This window comes from Canis aureus, chromosome 10 (assembly GCF_053574225.1).
Source record: "Canis aureus isolate CA01 chromosome 10, VMU_Caureus_v.1.0, whole genome shotgun sequence".
Classification (NCBI taxonomy): Eukaryota; Metazoa; Chordata; class Mammalia; order Carnivora; family Canidae; genus Canis; species Canis aureus.
This window is the reverse complement of record NC_135620.1, coordinates 3,789,105-3,809,572: the sequence shown is the minus strand read 5'-3', so window position 1 is coordinate 3,809,572 and position 20,468 is coordinate 3,789,105. Positions and strand designations below refer to the sequence as shown.

The window sequence follows — 20,468 nt, the reverse complement described above, 5'->3', positions numbered from 1 at the left end:
GACTTGGTCCTCCTTGTCCTGTATCCTCAGCACACTGGGGCCCAACATGTATTTATTGAATAGAAGCATGAATTTCTAATGGTTAACTTTTGTCTTTTTTTTTTTTTGTAAAACTTTATCAGGGGTTTGGTCTTTTTTTTTTTTTTAAGATTTTATTTATTTAAAAAAAGATTTTATTTATTTATAAAAGAGAGAGCACAGAGGGAGAGGGAGAAGCAGACTCCCTGCTGAGCAGATAACTCTGCTATTGGGCTTGATCCCAGGATCCTGAGATCATGACCAGAGCCAAAGGTAGATGCTTAACTGACAGCCATCTAGGCGTCCCAGAGATTTGCTTTTCAATAGACTTTCTTTTTAAGTAGCCTAACAAGGGACTTGAACTCACAACCCTGAGATAAGAGTTGGCTACTTAACTCCAGGCACCCCTTTAATAGACTTTTTAATGAATGTTTGACTCTGCTGATCCTTTTTATTTTATCTTGATCTAGTTCATTGACTTTTTTTTTTTTTACACTTCATTTCTTTCCTTTATTGGTTTTGGAGTTTATTCTGTTCTTTTTTATTGAGTATTAAGTTTTACCACAGTGATACATGCATTTCGTGAAACTACTTTGTTTTTTACAAAAAAAAAAAAAAGAGTGACCTCATTGTCCTCCCTTTTCCCTGTTCTCCCTTCTGGAGAGGTAGCCACTTTTTGCTGACTATTTGATGTATTTGCTTCCAAATAATGATGTTTCTGTTATCCCTAACCTAAGAGTTCCCTTAGACCTCTTTGTAGTCAGTCCCTGGCCCCACCCCTAGCACCAGGCAACCCAGATTTTATAGGAACAGAACCACACAGCACATACCTTTCTGTGACTGACTTCTATCACTTGGCACAGCATCTTTGAGATGCCTCCTTGCCGTTTCACGTGTCAGAAGTTTTTTGTTATTGCCAAATTAGCATCCTGCCCTATGGAGATAGCCCTATTTGTTCAACTATCTTTATGGAGCACTTGGGGTATTTTCAGGTTTTGGCTAAAGCTGCTATGAACATTCCAGTACAAGGCATCGTGTGGATATATCTTAGTTCAGATGCTCTTTGTGGACCTATGTTTTCACTAAGGCATGTGCCCAAAAAGCAGAAATCCCAGGTTGTATTCTAGTTGTGTGTTTAAACCGGGAAAGTGTTTGCAGAGAACGTGAGGTCCAGGTGTTGCTTACCGGCCAGGGTAGGACTCTGGCACCATGCAGCTGAGCATCAGAACAGCAGCTGTGGGAGGGCCTGTCCCTCTTTGCTCCCAGTCCTAGGGGCAATGCTGCCTGTCTTTCACAATCCAGTATGTCGGGCATGGGTTACTTTGTAGATGCCCTTCATCAGTAACTTTAAACATCTGATGAGGGATTTATTGTGACTGGATGTTGCAGTTTTCTCAAGTGCTTTTCCAAATCCTTAAGGTGCTGCAGTGGTTGATCAATTACATTGATTGGTTTTAAAATATCAAGTCAAATTTGCACTTCTGGAAAAAACCCAACTTTGTTTTGATTTACTGTTTCTAGAATATTCCTGGATTAGATTTGCTAACATTTTGTTGAGAATTATTCCATCTGTGTACATGAGGGCTATGTTAGTCTGATCTGTTCCTCGTAATATCTTTGGTTTTGGTATCAGAGTAATGTTAGCCTCAAAAGATGAATTTGGACAGTTCCCCTTCTCATTTTTGGGAAAATTTGTATAGAATTAGTATTATTTCTTCATAAAGTGCGTGGTCAACCCAGTGACAGTTTCCGGGCCAAGAATTTTCCTCATGGGAAGGTATTAAACTGCAAATTCAGCTTCACAGCTTCTCTTCAGTGTTCCACAAATTATAGCTGCCTCAGCCTTCCCAAACCCTGAGTCCTGTCAACCTCAGTTCACGGAGCCTCCTGGGCTCTGTTGGTCCTTGTGCTGTGACCTGGACACGGTCCCTAGGGACTGAATCCCTTGTCTGTTTGCTTTCCTCCAGGGATCTCCCATCTTTCCCTGTCATTTGTCGGTTACCCAGAAAGTTGTTGCTTTCTCTCTCTTTTTTCCCCCTAATTTTCTAAATGTTTTACAGTGGGAATTCTCAGAGGGATTCTCAGAGTTTTCAAATTCTGCCATCATTTTTAATTTCCAAGGACTCTTGTTCCTCAGGATATTGCTTTATTTATAAGTTCTTATTCACATTTTATAGTTAAGGTTTCTACCTTGAAAGAGAAATGACTTACAAAAACATTTTTCTTCTCCCTTTGAAAGCTCTGTGGTCTCAAATTTTCTTTTTGATTCTGTTGGTATCTCTTTCCAGTTAGAAGCTTTCCTCAGCTATCTGGTAGTCCCCGATTGTCTGCCCAGGTAAACAGTAGGAGTCCTTTTTCTTTCCAAAAGGAACTCTATGTGGGTAAGTGGGGCTTGAGTCTTTAACATGGCTCTCCTGCTGCCCGCTGCCCTGCTGTCTTCTTCGGTCTGGAGCACCTTTGATTTACTCTCTCTGAGAGGGAGAGAGGAAGAGGAAAATCCCTGAGCTCCTCCGAGTTGGGGAAGGGTCGTGGAGGCCTAAAAGCTTTGCAAACTGACCAATGCTCCATCATCCATTCCCCACTTCCTGATGTATCTGATGATGCCAGTTCCTGAAACTTCTTGTGATTTGGAAGTTAAACCCGATTAGTTTCTGGTCCCTCCCCAGGGATGACCTTTTGAGTACATTGTAAAGGGGACTTGGATCATACTGCTTGCATGTCTTGTATGAAACCCTGGAGTTATATAGGTTAAAACCATACTTTGTTTTTTTTTTTTTTTAATGTGAGACAATGCAGCCAGGGGTATTACTTCTTAATTGAGCCCACCCTGAAGAGACCTGGGCCCTGGTAAGAGCAGATGCTGTATGCTCAGATCTTCAGTGGGGGTCCAGTCCTCCCAACCTCAGTTCATCTTCAATGTGGGAAAACCTGCATTTGACTCCCCTCTTGATTGGATGAGTGTTCTCCTATAACACTAAACATTAAGAAGACAGATATTTTCTTTAATGTAGATAATGTGTTTTTATGATCACAATCAAGAAAAGGCTTTAATAGAATTATCCAGCAGCTGCTAGAAAAGAAAGCCAACAATTGGTTATTTTCATTGAGCCACAGTATCATTTTTGAAAGCCATCGGCCAGATTTTTTTAAGTAAAAATGTTTTGTAGTACTACTAGCCCAGAAAAACACACAAATTAGAAGTGTAAAACTCAACAAAGTTTTGCAGTGTAAATACCATATAACTGGCACCTATAACAAGAAATAGAATGTTACCAGCGTGTCAGAAACCTCCCATCCCCTCTATTTCTTTTGTTCTAAAGATAACTATTACCCTGAATGTAGCTTTGTTCTTGCCTGTTTTTGAAGTTTATGTAAATAGAATCCTACAGTATTCTTCTGTGTCTGGCTTCTTTCCTTCAATGGTATGTTTGAGATTCATCCATGTATAGCAAGAGTTGGTTCATTCTCACTGATATATTTCACTCTGTAAACCTACTGGCATTTCTACTTTTTTTTTTTTTTTAAAGATTTTATTTATTTATTCATGAGAGACACACAGAGAGAGAGGGAGGCAGAGACACAGGCAGAGGGAGAAGCAGGCTCCATGCAGGGAGCCCAATGAGGGACTTGATCCCAGGACTCCAGGATCACGCCCTGGGCTGACGGTGACGCTAAACCGCTAAGCCACCAGAGCTGCCCCCATTTCTACTTTGTACTGTTGCTAGACATTTGATTCATTTCTAGCTTGGAGCTTTTATGATGAAGTGTACTGCTTTGAACATTCCTTTACATCTTTTAGAGAATATACGTGTACATTTCTCTTGGGTACATGGCTAGGAGTACTGTGTTCATGAGTAGGCAAGCTTTAGTCAAGACTGCGAAGTAGTTTATCAAAGTGGGTATACCAGTCCATTCATCAACCAGCAGTATGTGAGAGTTTCATATCCTCCTGTAGACCTACTTTTACCATTTAAAATTTTTTTCTACCACTTTAGAGGATTTATGGAATATCTGATTGTATTTCAACTTATGACTGATGAAATTGATCATCTTTGTTTTTAATTTTTACTATCCTCTTTTTTTTTGAAGATTTACTTATTTATTTTAGAGAGAGAGCACAAGCGGGAAGGGCAAAGGGAGAAGGGGAGAGAATCTCAAGATAACTCTGTGCTGAGTGGTTGGCCTGACTCGGTGCGTAATCTCAAAACCCTGAGATCATGACCTGAATCAAACCAAATGTCAGAGGCTAACCAACTGCACCACCCGGGCACCCCTAATATCCTCTTTTGTAAAGCACCTATAAGTTTTTTTCTTATTTTCTATATAGTTGTCTATTCTTTTCTTATTGATTTTTTTTTATTGATTGATAGGGTTGCTTATCTATTTATTTATTTATTTATTTATTTATTTATTTATTTATAATTTTTATTTATTTATGATAGTCACAGAGAGAGAGAGAGAGAGAGGCAGAGACACAGGCAGAGGGAGAAGCAGGCTTCATGCACCGGGAACCCGACGTGGGATTCAATCCCGGGTCTCCAGGATCGTGCCCTGGGCCAAAGGCAGGCGCCAAACCGCTGTGCCACTCAGGGATCCCAGGGTTGCAAATTTATGATTTGAATCTTCAAATGTCGTGTGTGTGTGTGTGTGTGTGTGTGTGTGTGTATTGCAAATGTTGTTTCCCACTTTGAATAATAATTTGATAAACAAGTTCTACATTTTTAAGATAGTCCAATTAATCAAGGTGTGAGTTTTTGTGGTTTTGTGTTTGCTCCTTGTGGTTAATGCATTTTGTGTCCTTTAAGGCTTTGGAGATCTTTGTTTACCTGTAGCAGCTTTATTCTTTTGTCTTTCATACTTCAGTCTGAAATCAACATGGAGGGGATCCCTGGGTGGTGCAGCGGTTTGGCACCTGCCTTTGGCCCAGGGCGCGATCCTGGAGACCCAGGATCAAATCCCACGTCGGGCTCCCGGTGCATGGAGCCTACTTCTCCCCCTGCCTATGTCTGCCTCTCTCTCTCTCTCTCTCTCTCTCTCTCTCTGTGACTATCATAAATAAATTTTTTAAAAAATTGAAATCAACATGGAAAATATATTGTTCATTGTTTTTTATATGGCTATCCAGATGACCCAGGATGGTTTACTGAAAAGACTGTCTTTCTCCCCCAGTATTGCACTATCTCCTTTGCCATACATGTGGCGACTACATGTGCATGAATCTGATTCTGGATTCTATAATCTCTTGCATTGGTCTATTGGTATATAGGTCTGTTTCTAGACTCTATTCTGTCTCATTCTTTTTGTCTAATACAGTACTGTTTCAATTACTCTAACATAATGATGTAAGTCCTCCAGCTTTGTTTTTTTCTTTGCTTTTAGAATTTTTGAATTGACTTTGCAGTTTCCACAAAATTCCTGCTGGGATTTTAATAAGAATTGGTCTGAGTCTGTAGCTTAAGTGGGGAGAATTGGTAATATTCCATTCTGTGAACATGTTCTATTCCTATATTTATTTAGGTTTTCTTTATGATTTCTCTTAAATTTTTTGTTGTTTTACATATATAGTTCTTACACATCTTTCATTGTATTTATTTCTGAGTATTTTTTGCTTTTGATTACAATTATAAATGTCTTTTGAAAGTTTTGTTTTCCAATTATTTGTTACTGGTATACAGATAGACTGTTGGTTTTTATATATTGATCTTATGTCCAGCAGCTTTACTAAATTTCCTTATGAATGCCAACCATATTGTAGAATATTTTGTTGTTTTATACAAATACAATCGTATTATCTGAGAATAATATTTTTATTCTTTCTTTACCTTGTACTGATTAAGACTCCAGTACAACAATAAATATGAATTGTAATAACGGGGTGCCTGGCTGCTTCAGTCAAAGAATATGTGTCTCTTGATCTCAGGGTCATGTATTTGAGCCCCACATTAGGTGTAGAGATTACTTACATAAATTTTTAAAAAATGAAAACAAATTGTGATAACAGACTTTTTCTCATTGCAGTCTCAGGGGAATGTTTTCAATATTTTACAATTAACTGTGATGTTTTGTGTAGGTTTTTTGTAGGTACTCTAGCAGATTAAGGACGTTATGTTCTACTCCTACTTTATGAGTTTTTATCATGACTGGGTATTGAATTGGATCATGTGCCTTTTCAGCATCTATTGAAAGAATGATGTTATTTTTCCCCTGTATTTTGTTAATGTAGTGAATGACATTGAGTGATTGAAATGTGAAAATAATGTTGAATTTCAACTTATTTTTGATCCATTATCCTTTTTTATTCACTTTTTTATATTCCTTTTGCTGAATATTTCTTTTAGGAATTTTACATCTGTGTTTATGAGAAAGAATGGCCTGTGATTTTTTTTTTTTTTTTTATTATCCTCATCAGATTTCTGGCAGGTTATACTAACTTCATAAAACCAATTAAAAATGTTTATTCTCTTCTGTTCTCTGAAAGAGCTTGTGTAATATTGGTGTTATTTTTTTTCCTAAATGTTTAGACAGATTTACTAGTGAAGCCATCTCTGGCTGGCAATTTCATTGTGAGAAGGTTTTATTTTTATTTTTTTAAGATTTATATATTTATTTATTTGAGAGAGTATGTGCATGAGTGCAGGTGTAGGGAGTAAGAGGGGGAGAGAGAAAGAAAATCCTCAAGCAGACTCCCCACTGAGCAAAGAGCCCGATGTAGGGCTCGATCCCATGACCCGAAGATCATGACCTGAGCCAAAATCAAGTCTGCTACTTACCCTACTGAGCCTCTAGGTGCCCCTATGAGAAGGTTTTATTATTATTATTATTTTTTTTCCTATGAGAAGGTTTTAAATTGAAGATTCAGTTTATTTACTAGCTGTAGGACCATTCAAAAAAAATTTTTTTTTACCTTTCTAGGAATTTGAGCCATTTGTCTAAATGGCTAAATTTATTAGCATAGAGTTTCCTCATTACATTATTGTTTTATAAGTCTCTGGAATCAATCCTGATGTCATCTTTATCATTATTGATATTAGTGATATATGCCTTCTTTCTGTTCTTGATTAGTCTGGCTAGAAGTCTGTCAATTTTTATTGAGTTATTATAATAAGAAAGGTTCTTTCTTTCCTTTGTGTTTCATTTACTATTTTTCTAATTTCTTAAGATACACATTTCCTTCTACAAATGGCTGTACCTGCATCCTATCAGTTTCATTTCATATTTTTATCATTTAAATTATTTCTAATTTTGTGATTTCTTTCATCTATCAGTTATTTAGAAATGTGTTGTTTAATTTAGAAATATCTGTGGATTTTTTCAATATCTTTTTGGTATTTTGGTGTTCATTTCCAGCTTAATTCCACTGAGTTCAGAGAACATATTCTGAATGCTCGGAGTCATGTGAAATGTATCATTTACAGCTCAATATGACATCAGTTTAGGTAAATGTTTTGTATGCACTAATAATATGTACTTTGTCATTGTTGAGTATGCAGTTTTCAAGCCTATTTATTGAGTCAGATTTGTTTATCAGATTGTTAAGATCATCCCTGTTCTTTAAGATTTCATTTCTGAGTTACTGAGTTATCTTACTAGGATTGTTAAGATTTCTCTGTTTTTGCTCTTCATTTTCTCAGCTTCTACTTTATACATTGTGAAGTTATGTACAAATGTAGATTTGTTATATGTTCCTGGAGAAATATCCCTTCTGTCAATACGAAATATCTGAAAGTCTATTTTTCTTAGATTGTAAAGTTTGTCTGATACATACACCAGCTTTCTTGTGGTTAGTGCTTGAATGATAAATCCTTTTCTATGTTTCTATGTCTGTATTTTGATATTTCTCTTCTAATAAACATTTAGTTGGATTTTTAAAAATCTAGTCTTACAATCTTAGTTTTTTTTTAAAGATTTTATTTATTTATTCATGAGAGGCACAGAGAGAGAGGCAGAGACACAGGCAGAGGGAGAAGCAGGCTCCCCACCGAGCAAGGGGCCTGATGTGGGACTTAATCCCGGGACCCCGGGATCATGCCCTGAGCCAAAGACAGATGTTCAACCGCTGAGCCACCCAGGCACTCCCAATCTTAGTTTTTAATCAGATATTTAAACCAGTTACTAATATATATGGGATTGGATGTCTGTTATCTTAGTATTTATTTTCTGTTTTACTCACCTACTTTAAATTATCTTTTGTCTTCCATTTTTCCTTCTCTTGCTTTATTTTCATCCTTTATTGCTTGTTAATATATCTTCTGTAACTATTAGACTTTATTGCTAGTACCTTAAAATATTAACTCCATTTTCTTCTACCTTTCATGTTATGTTTTCTATGTATTTCCTTACATAAATATTTCAACCTCCCAAGACCTAATTATTGTGTGCAATAATACTTAAATGTATTCACATATTCTCTTTTCCTTTTGTTTTTCATTCCTTCTTACATTTCCATGTTTCCACCTGGGGTTTTCTTATGCCTAGACCATTCTTATCATTGTTTTTTTCTTTTTAAATATAGGTCTGTTGGTGACACAGTTTCTATTTGTATAGAACTGCCAATTTCGTATTCACTTTTTAAGGATATTTTCTTTCTGTTGAATTCTATTTGGCAATTATGTTCTTTTCAACACTTTCAATGTTATTTTGTTGTCCTCTGGTTTCCATTGTTTTTGTTGAAAAGACAGCTGTCAGTCTTTAAAAGTAATGCATTTTTTTTCCTCTCAAGCAGCTGTCAAGATAAACTTAGGTTTTCAGTAGTTTTGTGCTTAGGTGGATTTTCTTTGTATTTCTCCTGCTTGAAATCTCTAGTGCTTCTCAAATTCATTTTTCAGCCTTTATTTTTTTTCAAATAGCATTTTTGTCTTATTTGTTTCCTTCCTCCATCCCGGAACTCATCACATATATGTTCAGTCTCTTCATCATGTCTTCTATGTCTCCTTTTTAATTTTTTTCAGCAAGTCTTACCAGATGTTTTCTGCTTATGTGTTTTTCCAGGGCACTATTGCTGCCTTCTGCCATGTCCAATATACTATTAAATCTATCTGTTCAGTTCTTAATTTCAATTAGTATATTCTTTATATATTCTTCATTGTATTCTTTCTAGAATTTTCACTTGATTCATTGGTTCCAATAATCTGTTGAAATTCTCATTTTTATTTGTTTTATTGAACATATTAATCACACTTATCTTAAAATCCATGTCTGGGGATCCCTGGGTGGCGCAGCGGTTTGGCGCCTGCCTTTGGCCCAGGGCATGATCCTGGAGACCCAGGATCGAATCCCACATCAGGCTCCCAGTGCATGGAGCCTGCTTCTCCCTCTGCCTATGTCTCTGCCTGTCTCTCTCTCTCTGTGACTATCATAAATAAATAAAAATTATAAAAAAAAAAAAAATCCATGTCTGATAACTTTGGTATCTGAGTTCTGTGGGTCTTTGTCTATTTTCCGTTTTTCCTCTTAACCTAATTTCTTAGTACTCTTGGTACATTTTTATTAAATCCCTGATACTGTATTTAAAGAAGTGAAGAAGCTCTGGGTGATGTTATATGCCTCCAGAGAAGATTTGCCTTTTCTTCTGGCGGATAGCTAGAATGCAAGGGAACCACCTTAATCTAGCCAAAGAAATGTTAGCGGGAGATAGGGTTATGGTGTTTATAAAGCTTTGCCTATCTCTTGTTTGTCCATGCTAGTAGGTTGTAGCCCTCCAGGAATGCCTACTGAGAGCTTTACATGTTTACTAAGATGACTACCTCCTTCTTTGGAAGATCCTGATCTCAGTTTTTAGCTCCATATTTTCTTAAGACTAGAAAATTTTGAAATTGTGCTTAGCTTTGGTCTCTTGCCCTGTGAAATTTTAGAATTCAGCAAATTCTATAAGGAAAAAAAAAAGTAAGTATTGGGATTGCCTTTCTGTATTTCCCTTCTCTTTCAAATATTAGATTATCAGGTTGGCTTCAAGTGACATCTGATGCCTTTAGACAGAATTTTTGTTTATCAATTAAGATTTTCCAGTTGTTTTCTGCAGGAATGTCAGCCAGAGCCTACTTTATCAGGTCCAGAAGTGACAGTCAGCCTTAAGGTGTTAAGATTTGGCAATCCTGGTGTTTAACTGACCATTCTTTGTTTTGAGCAACATTATTTGAGTTCACCAGGATTTTACCCTTAAAATGCACCTGTTTAACTTTCTTTTCCAGATAAGTAAAGAGGTTTGTTAGTTTAGTTTTATTGATTATAGCTCTTTGTAGTTTTTCTGGAGTGTATAGGGGGAAAAAAGTTATGAGGGAGGCTTGTTCTTGATAGGATTTTCCAGTAATCTTTGCCCTTCACGTGGAAGATCAACTTTCTTTTCCAGATAAGTAAAGAGGTTTGTTAGTTTAATTTTATTGATTATAGCTCTTTGTAGTTTTTCTGGAGTGTATAGGGGGGAAAAAGTTATGAGGGAGGCTTGTTCTTGATAGGATTTTCCAGTAATCTTTGCCCTTCACGTGGAAGATCAATGAGGGAAATCTTTATATTCTGGTATCTAGCTCTTATTTCATTTCTTAATACAAGGCCTTAAATAGACTTAATGTAAAAGGCAGGCATTCACAAATATGTAGGAAAAACTAGTATACAGTCTAGAACTCTGCTTGTTAATACTGACATATTTCATTCTGTTGTGCTATGTGCAGATATGCATTTTTTACAAACTGAAGATTTGTGGCAACCTTGCATCAAGCAAGTCTGTTGGTGCCGTTTTTCTGACAGTGTTGGCTCACTTTGTGTCTCTGTGTCACATTTTGGTAATTCTGGCAATAAAGTTGAAAACCTCTGGAAAGGATTCACTATTCTAGATGCCATTAAGAACATTCATAATTTATGGTCAGAGATCAAAATACCAATTTTAATAGGAGTTTGGAAGTTGATTCCAACCCCATTGATGACTTGGAGAGGGGTTCAAGACTTCAGTGGAGGAAATCACTGCAGATGTGGTAGAAGGAGCAAGAGAACTAGCATTAGAAGTGGACCCTTAAGACATGACCAAATTGCTGCAAGCTTATGAGACAAGTGGAACAAATGAGCTGCTTCTTAAGATGAGCAAAGACTGTGGTTTCTTGAGATGGAATCTACTCCTGGTGAGGATGCTGTGAAGGTTGTTGACATAACAACACAGGATTTAGAATATGACATAAAGTTAGTTGATAAAGCTGTGTCAGAGTTTGAGAGATTGACTCTAATTTTGAATGAAGTTCTACTGTGGGTAAAATCCTGTCAAACAGAATCACATGCTACAGAGAAATCATGCATGAAAGGGAAATGTCTATCAATACAGTAAACTTCATTGTTATCTTATTTGAAGAAATTGTCACAGTCACCCCAACCTTCAGCAGCCATCATTCAGCAGCCATCAACACTGAGGCAAGACCCTCCACCAGCCAAAAGGTTTCACTGAAAGCTTAGAGGCTGGTTAGCATCTTTTAGCAATAAAGTACTTTTTAATTGTGGTATATACACTGTTTTTCTAGACATAATGCTATGCTACTTAATAGTACAGTGTAGTATAAACATTACTTTTACATGCTCTGGGAAATCCAAAAATTAATTTGACTCACTTTGTTGCAATATTCACTTTATTGCAGCAGTCTGGAACTAAACCTGCAGTATCTCTGAGGTATGCCTGTACTATGAAACCAAATGAGACAATTGTTGAGAAAGTACAGAATGTGTCTATGGGAAGAGAAAGCATTCTGTCAGGTAACACACGGGACCATGGCTCTTAGCCCAGTTGCAGAGTCCCATGTCTGGCGACTGGTATACAGCCCGGGGCCAGGGCCTCACCCTCTAAGATATATTGGGTATATCCAGGCAGATTGGCTGCTATGTTTCTCATTTTCCGCCTTCACATATACATCCTTGAGGTGTGTTTTCCTCATATAGATGTTACATTATTCATAGAGGTTTAAAGACTTTACTTCCTTACCAGTAGTAGGAGGTCCTCATTTTATTAGTAGATACGAGTGTTTTATGCATCCTTCATAGTGGCTTTTTTACTACCCATCTGAATGCTAAAATGAGTCTATAAAACATAAAAATGTTGCTTTTAGTAGTTATGGGAGTTGAATTACTTTTCTACCAAGTGCTAACCACTAGTTTCCCTGGTTTCTTGAGGACACATCTAGGTTATTTTAAAGACCATACCACTAAAATAGACAAGGTACCTTTTTTCTAATCTATTAGTATAGTAGGGTCTGTGTAGGCTTTGGAGGCTTAGAAAGTCCGGCAACTTCTCTGTAATCACAAAGAAAATATTGTACTCAGAATCCCAACCTAGGCCTGTGGCTTCTTTACTCAAGCTCCCAAGCTATCCTGCTGCATACATTTTACATTAAGTCAACCCCTTCCTGCCACATCCTCTGTTCACCTCTCTTCCCTTTCCTTTCTGATCATCACTTCAGGAAGCCTTCAAAACCGTAGTCTCTTTGGTAGCATTATACACAGGCTCATCTTCTTACCCCAACTAGATAAAACAGATATGTTTATGTTTGTTGTCTTTCAGACTGGATGACAACACCTGTGAGTAAGAAATCTACTCCCAAGGTGGATATTCCTGACCAAGACGATAGTCACTGGAAATGTGATGGCCTATTGAAATGGCAGTATGGAGGCCAGGTGGCACTTGCTCACCAGAAAACCCCCTCTGTCTTCAGCGCCCAGGCAGGAGATGAACCTGGGAAGCACTACACTGTGGGCTCATCTTTTGTTCAGAGTCAGAGATTTCAATATAGCAAAAAAGCCTTCGAGTGTAGTGAGTGTGGAAAAGTCTTCACTAAGAGTTCAACCCTTAATAAACATCAGAAAGTCCATACTGAAAAACTTAATGCAAATCGGAAAACTGTTATTAAAGAGAAACGATATGAATGTAGAGAGTGTGGGAAAGCCTTTCATCAGAGTACACACCTCATCCATCACCAAAGAATTCACACTGGCGAGAAACCGTATGAATGTAAGGAATGTGGCAAGGCCTTCTCCGTGAGTTCCTCACTTACTTACCACCAGAAAATTCACACCGGAGAGAAACCTTTTGAATGCAACTTATGTGGAAAAGCTTTTATCCGAAACATACACCTTGCCCACCATCATAGAATACACACTGGAGAGAAGCCTTTTAAATGTAACATATGTGACAAAGCCTTTGTGTGCAGGGCACATCTTACCAAACACCAGAATATTCATAGTGGAGAGAAGCCCTATAAATGTAATGAATGTGGGAAAGCCTTTAATCAGAGCACAAGTTTTCTTCAGCATCAAAGAATTCACACTGGAGAGAAGCCCTTTGAATGTAACGAATGTGGGAAGGCCTTCAGGGTGAACTCTTCTCTTACTGAACATCAGAGAATTCATACTGGAGAGAAACCTTATAAGTGTAGTGAATGTGGGAAAGCTTTCAGGGATAATTCATCCTTTGCTCGACATCGGAAAATTCACACTGGAGAGAAACCGTACAGATGTGGTTTGTGTGAGAAAGCCTTTAGGGACCAATCAGCCCTAGCCCAACATCAGAGAATTCATACTGGGGAGAAACCTTATACATGTAATATATGTGAGAAAGCCTTCAGTGACCATTCAGCCCTCACTCAACATAAGAGAATCCACACTAGAGAAAAACCTTATAAATGTAAAATCTGTGGCAAAGCCTTTATTCGAAGCACACACCTTACCCAACATCAGAGGATTCACACAGGAGAGAAGCCCTATAAATGTAATAAATGTGGGAAAGCTTTCAACCAGACTGCAAACCTCATTCAGCATCAGAGACATCACATTGGAGAAAAGTGATAGGATTATAGTTTATATGGCAGAGCTTTGAGACTAAGTATGTTCATTATTGAATGTAAGAGTGTTCGTTCCAGAAAATAGCCATGAAAGCTTACCTGAAGATGGTCTTTTTATTTACTGAAAATCAACCTTCATGGTATTATGGGTTTGAGAATTTAAGAATGGCATGCATTCCTCCTAGTTCAGAACTGCCTCAATTTAATAGCAGTAATATTTATTTAGCCTAAATTATCAAGTATCATGACCAAAATGAAGCTTCATTAGCAAGATAGAAATAAGTTGATCAAATTTGCATTTTGACTCTTAAGAGAGATTGTAAAATTGTAAAAGATCAGATCAAGAAGCAAAGGAAGAAAAAAAGTAAGAAATTGGTCTATAAGCATTTCATTCACTTCTCTTATATAAGAGGGTTTCTACTTTTAATGGAACCCTTTGTTCTCGCCCCACCCACTTTCCCAGCATAAGGAAAGTGCAGTCACGCATGCATTGGCCCCAGAGTTAAATTATGTTTCCCACCTTCTGTTTCAAACCATCTTGTCAGATCTCCCCGACTTACATGTCCACTGGCTGCTTACCTGTATTCTTCTGGGACAGCTCATTTGAATAGTGGGTCTCTTGATTTAGCACCTCCTAACCGGTGACCTCGTGTCACTTATTATCACCCCATTTTCCATTGGGGAATGTGGTGACCTAGCTTCGTACACAGTCCGTGATTCTGGATGTAGCACCCAGACCCAACTTTCAGAACTCTAGACCCCCCCCCCCCCGCCCCGGGAGGCAGAGGTCAATCAAGCTTCTTGAATTACACAGTTCCTCTGGGCCTCACCTCAACTCTGACACTGGGATGGTACCTTCAGGTAGGGGCTTAGTTTGTGTAGACATTACCTCCAGTTATTCTGCAGTACTTCCCCACACACAGTGGTCAGGCCTGATCAGCTTCAGACATGACAGTGCAACCACCTAGTGGTGTTCTAGGCCACCTCCACTTCTGTGACTTGCCATTTCCTAATGTGCAACTGACACAAGAAGTTAGAGCCCCAAAGCCAGTTCTCAGAAACCCTGGCCCATTCTGTTTCCCTTGGGTGACTGTCCTCTGTGCCTATTGCACTAGAGTATATATTTGTTACCCCCCACCCCCGGAATATGAACCACTGTATCCTAGTCCCTGCCCTTTTGTGTCCAATTTCCTGAAAGTATCAACTGTGTTCACAGATAAACAGCTTTGAATTTCTGCTTTTGCATTTAAAAGTAGGGATTTCCCCTCGTCCTTCTGTGTTACCCCACTATTTAAAGACTGCCATTTTGAGAGTGGTGAGCTATCTGTGGGGTCATTCCATGGGTCAGGAGGTGGTCAAAAGCATTATGATGTTCTCTGGCAGGGCACTGTCCATGCTCAAAAGTTTTAGTAATACTCTGTTCCTGCAGGTATAGTTCCTTTTCCATCTTGGGTCCTTCATTGCTCTCAGTAGAAATCAGAGATAAAACAACGTGTGTGCCTTCACATACACCACCTCTTCTAGCACTGTCCCCTTCCCCACCACAAAGAATGGGGAGCCTGCTGTACTGCAAACCGGAACATACCACATCATGAAAATGGCAGAGCAAGTTCAGCCGTTGCTCTGGGAAATGGAGTGGCAGGTCCTTGGTCCGTGGAGGTGTCCAAGTTGGGCAGCCCACTGGCCCCCCAGATACTGCACCTCGACTTCAAGTTACAGAAGAGGACAGTCTATCCTGGTGGCATCAGTGGACTCCAGGTTGAACACAGAGTTGGAAGCTTCCAGAAGCTCTGAAGCCTAAGTTCTCTAAATTCGGCTTGCATCAAATAAAGGCCACCAATGTGGGCAGGCATCTCCTGTGAGGTGATCAGCAGGTCATACTTTCTTCCCTATGAAGCTGCAGGTGGAGCAGCATTTTGGGGGGTGACTGGGAGCCCTTTGTAGGCTGGGCCAGCACATGCTCACCTACAGCCTCACAGGCCTAGCAGACCCAGATGCCACAATATACTTCAAGATCTGCTCACTGCTACAGATCGCTGCCTTCAGAACTAACCCTATGGCCTGGCTGGTCCTAATAATCACCCTTACCTTGAATCCCTGTGGAACCCTGCTTGAGTGAGTTTATTGTTAACTAGTTTTTCTTGGGCACCTGCAGTTGAGCCATGGCCAAGACCTGCTGCCCTCTGAGAGTCTCCTTCATCCCAGTGATGGCCCCAGCAGCTGTTCCTGCATCAGGAGCAGTGCAGCTGAAAGGCCCTCAATCTGGGACTCCTCCCTGCCCTGTCAATGCACAGAGTTTCCAGCACCCTCATGACTACACCATATCAAGATAATGAATGAGCCAGTCTCCCCACCCCCTCATAGGGACCGAAGAGAGAGGAGCCAAAGGAGCAGACCTAGAACCCATCTCCCACATCAGAGCTCCCCTGGCCTCCTGTGGAATCAAACAGCCTGTGGGCAAACTCAGGGCAAGGGTTGGAGAAGAGGATTAGCACTTAGACTTTGCTAAATTCCTCACTGTGGACTCCTGTGCACACCCCTGAAACTGCCAGGTCTTGGGGAAAAATAATTGCTCCCAGTTTCTCTTTACACATTCCTCTAATGCTCTCGTATCAGGTTTTCCCGTCTCCAACTGATAGATTTGGCACCTGGGTTCTCCCTCGCCACCTGAGTTAGCCTAGCTCTGACAGCAGTGTCTACCCAAGACCATCCCTTCCTCCATATTCAGCAACAGCTTTTAGAATGGCACCTTGACCCCCAGCAGACTGGGGCTTCACAGTTACTGTGCCTGAGCCCCAGAGTTTCAGAACAAGACAGTCCGAAACTGCATGCATCTTTGGTTAAGAAAACAATTTAATTCCCTTAAACATAAATTTCCTCTAAGTGCATTGCCTCCAGCTGTCTTCTTTCCTACCCCCTCTGCACTTTGCCCTCCCCTTCCTTCTAGTCAGCAAGGCGATGTGGACCATAAAACCCTCCTGCCCTACTCTAGCCTACAGTGGGAGGGGTCCCAGCTTCTGGCCCCACCTCCACTTCTGCTAAATATATTTTTGGTGATATTTTTACTTTTAGTATTTTTATACCAGTTTGTGAAGGGAAAAGAAAATATACAAGGTTTGATTGTTTCCCGTCACTCATGAACTTCTCTTGGTGTGCTAATGACCACTCTCTGCTTGGGCCAGGATTTGGTCAGTTGGGCATATTCCTCCTCACCCTGTCTACCACTCATCACTATTCTTAAAATATTGTTGCCATAGAATAATCCATTAGTGTGTCTTTCTGAAAATAAATGAGAAAAGTTCAGTGCCCTCAGAGGTACAGGCTGCATTTGTGTTACCTGGTTATCGTTAAGTCGTGGCCAAAAGTAGTGTTTCCAAGTGTTTTTGTCTTTATATGGCCCTAACTGCCTACAATGAGCATCCAAACCTACCTGGCTCCAGAAACCATAGTTCAGGCTGTGGAATATAAAGAGTTGTATCCCCAGTTGCTGGGGAAAGCAGTTAATATTTGAGGACATCCTTCAGGCCAGGTTCTGTTGTAAGCATGTATTAACTCAGTCCTCACAATTACATGAGACTGCCCCATCCCCACTTGAAAGTTGGACACAGAGGTTAAAAAACATTTCAGAAGTTGCACAGCTGGTAACATGCATGATTGGAGGACTTGACCCAAGCAGTGCAGCCCCAAGGCACACATGCCTACCTGCTGCACTCAGTTCTCTCCTTCGTGGACACATTCTAGTTCACCCTGCAGGACTGCTTGACTCCAGATGTTGGAGTGGGGCTGATCTGACTATTGATGGATGGGAGACTATTGCAGCAAGTCTCCAGTTGCATGGTTTTCCATACTCACTTCTTCCACAAAAAGACATTTCCTCTGCCCTGGGTTGGCAAGGTATAAAGGGTCTGGGTGCTCCTCTAACCTGAGAGTATAAGAACTGTGGGTTCACAAACAACAGTCAGTCCTGGATAACTCGCGGGCACAGCCTGATAACCCATGGTGGGTCCTGGATGCAGGCCAAATGAGAGTAAATACTAGGAGCACGCTTCTGGAGGTATTCCAAAAGCAGAAAGCCAAAGCTAGCAGCTAGAGAACAATAGCCCTCGATAGTTTCTGCCAAGCATAGTACATACACAGAGGGTATGCACACATCTAGATACTGCTTTTATGGAACTTAAATATGGAAGGCAAGTATTGCAAAATGAAGCCATTAATTAGCAAAATAATTTTAGTTTGTGGGATGAGGACACAGGTGGGGTACCACAAAAGAGAGCTATAATGATCATGTGGTTGCATCAGGCTTTACTAGAATTAATCAACAATAATCACAAAGCACAGTTGACTGAGACAGGGAAAGAGATTTGGACACACAGGCAGGAACTAGCTGGGGCTGGTTAAGTGCCTTTATTATTTTTTTAAGATTTTGTTTGAGAGAGAGCACTGAGCAGGGAGCCTGATGTGGGGCTCCATTTCAGGACCCTGGGATTGCAACCTGAGCTGAAGGCAGGCGCTTAACAGACTGAGCCCCTGGTTAAGTGCCTTTAAAGAGGTGTGGGTGGGGATCCCTGGGTGGCGCAGCTGTTTGGCGCCTGCCTTTGGCCCAGGGCGCGATCCTGGAGACCCGGGATCGAATCCCACGTCGGGCTCTTGGTGCATGGAGCCTGCTTCTCCCTCTGCCTGTGTCTCTGCCTCTCTCTCTCTCTCTCTCTCTCTCTCTGTGACTATCATAAATAAATAAAAAATTAAAAAAAAATAAAGAGGTGTGCGTGGAGCCCAGAATCAGGGCTTACATTAGCAAGCCTGATGGTGTTCTATGAGAAAAGGCAGGACCATAACCCCACCAGCCATGGAGGTAAGCTTTGCTGGCACTCTGTATAAGTACCGCGCGCTAACCGATTGCGCCACTGGAGCTCCTTTGCTGGCACTCTAAACAAGCTATTGCTAGTCATCAGGTTTTGTGCTTCAAACTTCTAAGCTACACATGATTGCTATTGATATATAAATTTCACCAGAGCATAATAAATATTGGAAATTATCCAATTAGCTTGGTATTTCCCAATTGATTTCCCTCACAGTGAACAAGAAGTTCCAACATTGGAAAAGTTTAAATGCAGAAACTTAAAAACTTAACCATGTAAGATTCAATTGCTACTTTATTTTGGCAATATACTTCAACCAATGTACATCATTGCTCACTGTTGCCTAATGTTATCATTTCTAGCCATTGTGATAGGGGGAAAATGGAGTTATAAATATTTGCAGGTGAGGATATACCAGATTCCTCTTAGTGCTTTGCCTCAGGTTCCTCACCAATGTTTCTGGTCCCCTCCAGGCCACTTCCCACCCCAGCCACCAGTGACTTTGTCCACTCCACAGATCCATCCATGGCACTCACTTCTGTAAACCCTTTCAGTGGCCTTCCTTGGCCAACCATGGGAAGCAAAGCCTTCAAAACCCTTCACAGCCAAACTGGTGTGAAGAAATATGAATAGAATTCATATTTTTATCAGGGAAATTCAGCACAGATTTATCTAGAGAGCAGTTTTGAAGAAGGAATGCTATTTGGGGGTTCTGAGATGGGGTTTAAGATGGGTCAGCTGAGGGGTTTGCATAATGAGTGGGGTCTGCGTGGCAGTGACTGGTAGGACTGGGAGGGTGGGTGTAGGGAAATGAGGTCAATGATTTGGGCATCTCTTCAGGGATCAAGGAGACTCTGGCTGTCAGCAATGGTGGGAGAGGCTAATCATCTTGCCTGACATCACTTAACTAACATGGCAGAGCTGGCATTGATCTCAAGAAGTCTTAACCTTGACTCTGTACAATTTCTAGACACAAAAGCCGACTGAGAGAAGTCTTCAGTGTCAGGAGCAAGAAAAAGTCTGTGGCCCCTGGAAAGTTTCCTATCTGCCAGATCAGGATGGGGGGGGGACCCTCAGAAGTTGATAGTATGGATAAGTTCAACATTCTATAGCCCTGATAGAATAAACTAAAAATACTTCATCAGCCAGATTATATCAGTGAACAGCATGTGGGGCTGGACCCATGTGCCCTTCTTGCTATTTCTGATTCCGCAAGCAAGAATGAATCGCAGTCAGATACAGGTACTGGAAGAGGGCAGGGCCCATAGCTGTGTCCCTAAAAGTGTGGGGAGCCGGTGCCTCAGAATGATGATCTTGATATTGGTGTGTGGGATGGGGGGAAAGACACAGGAAGCAGATACTAGTTAGTATCCCAGTACAGCAATCCACGAATGAAGCAATGAGGCTCACAGTGCCCAAACCCGGTCCCTCCACACCCTTGGCTGACTTTCATCCAAGCCTCCCTTCAGTGTCTCTACTTTCAGAGCTGCACCCCATCTTGGTTCCTACCCTTTGCTCCACAGGCTGAAAGGTCATCTCTGAAACTGCCAGTCTTCTATAGCTGTCAATATTCTGTCCATTACTGCAGGAGGCTTCCTTCCTCAAAGCCCAAGAGACAAGAGATATTTACACTTGGGAATTTTTCATATTTAGGGAAAAAAAGATGGCAATATAATGGAGTATTTCTGAAGAGGTTTTATTCTATAATATGATAGTGGAAAGATTCACCTGGAATTGTGCACTTTATTCCAGTTTGGAAGGAGTCTTCCAAATTGGTAATTACATG

The 20,468-nt window shown here is 40.3% G+C and overlaps 1 protein-coding gene across 3 annotated transcripts in view; it reads left to right on the top strand.

The window, feature by feature from the left end:
- ZNF454 (zinc finger protein 454) overlaps positions 1 to 17,141 on the top strand; it is a 57,746-nt gene extending 40,605 nt beyond the window's left edge. For all 3 annotated transcript variants that reach the window (XM_077911189.1, XM_077911188.1, XM_077911190.1), the window contains one exon: positions 12,548 to 17,141. In XM_077911189.1, the coding sequence (XP_077767315.1) occupies positions 12,548 to 13,827 (1,280 nt within the window). In that variant the 3' untranslated portion in view covers positions 13,828 to 17,141. The remainder of the gene's footprint in view (positions 1 to 12,547) is intronic.
- Positions 17,142 to 20,468: the final 3,327 nt, after the last annotated feature.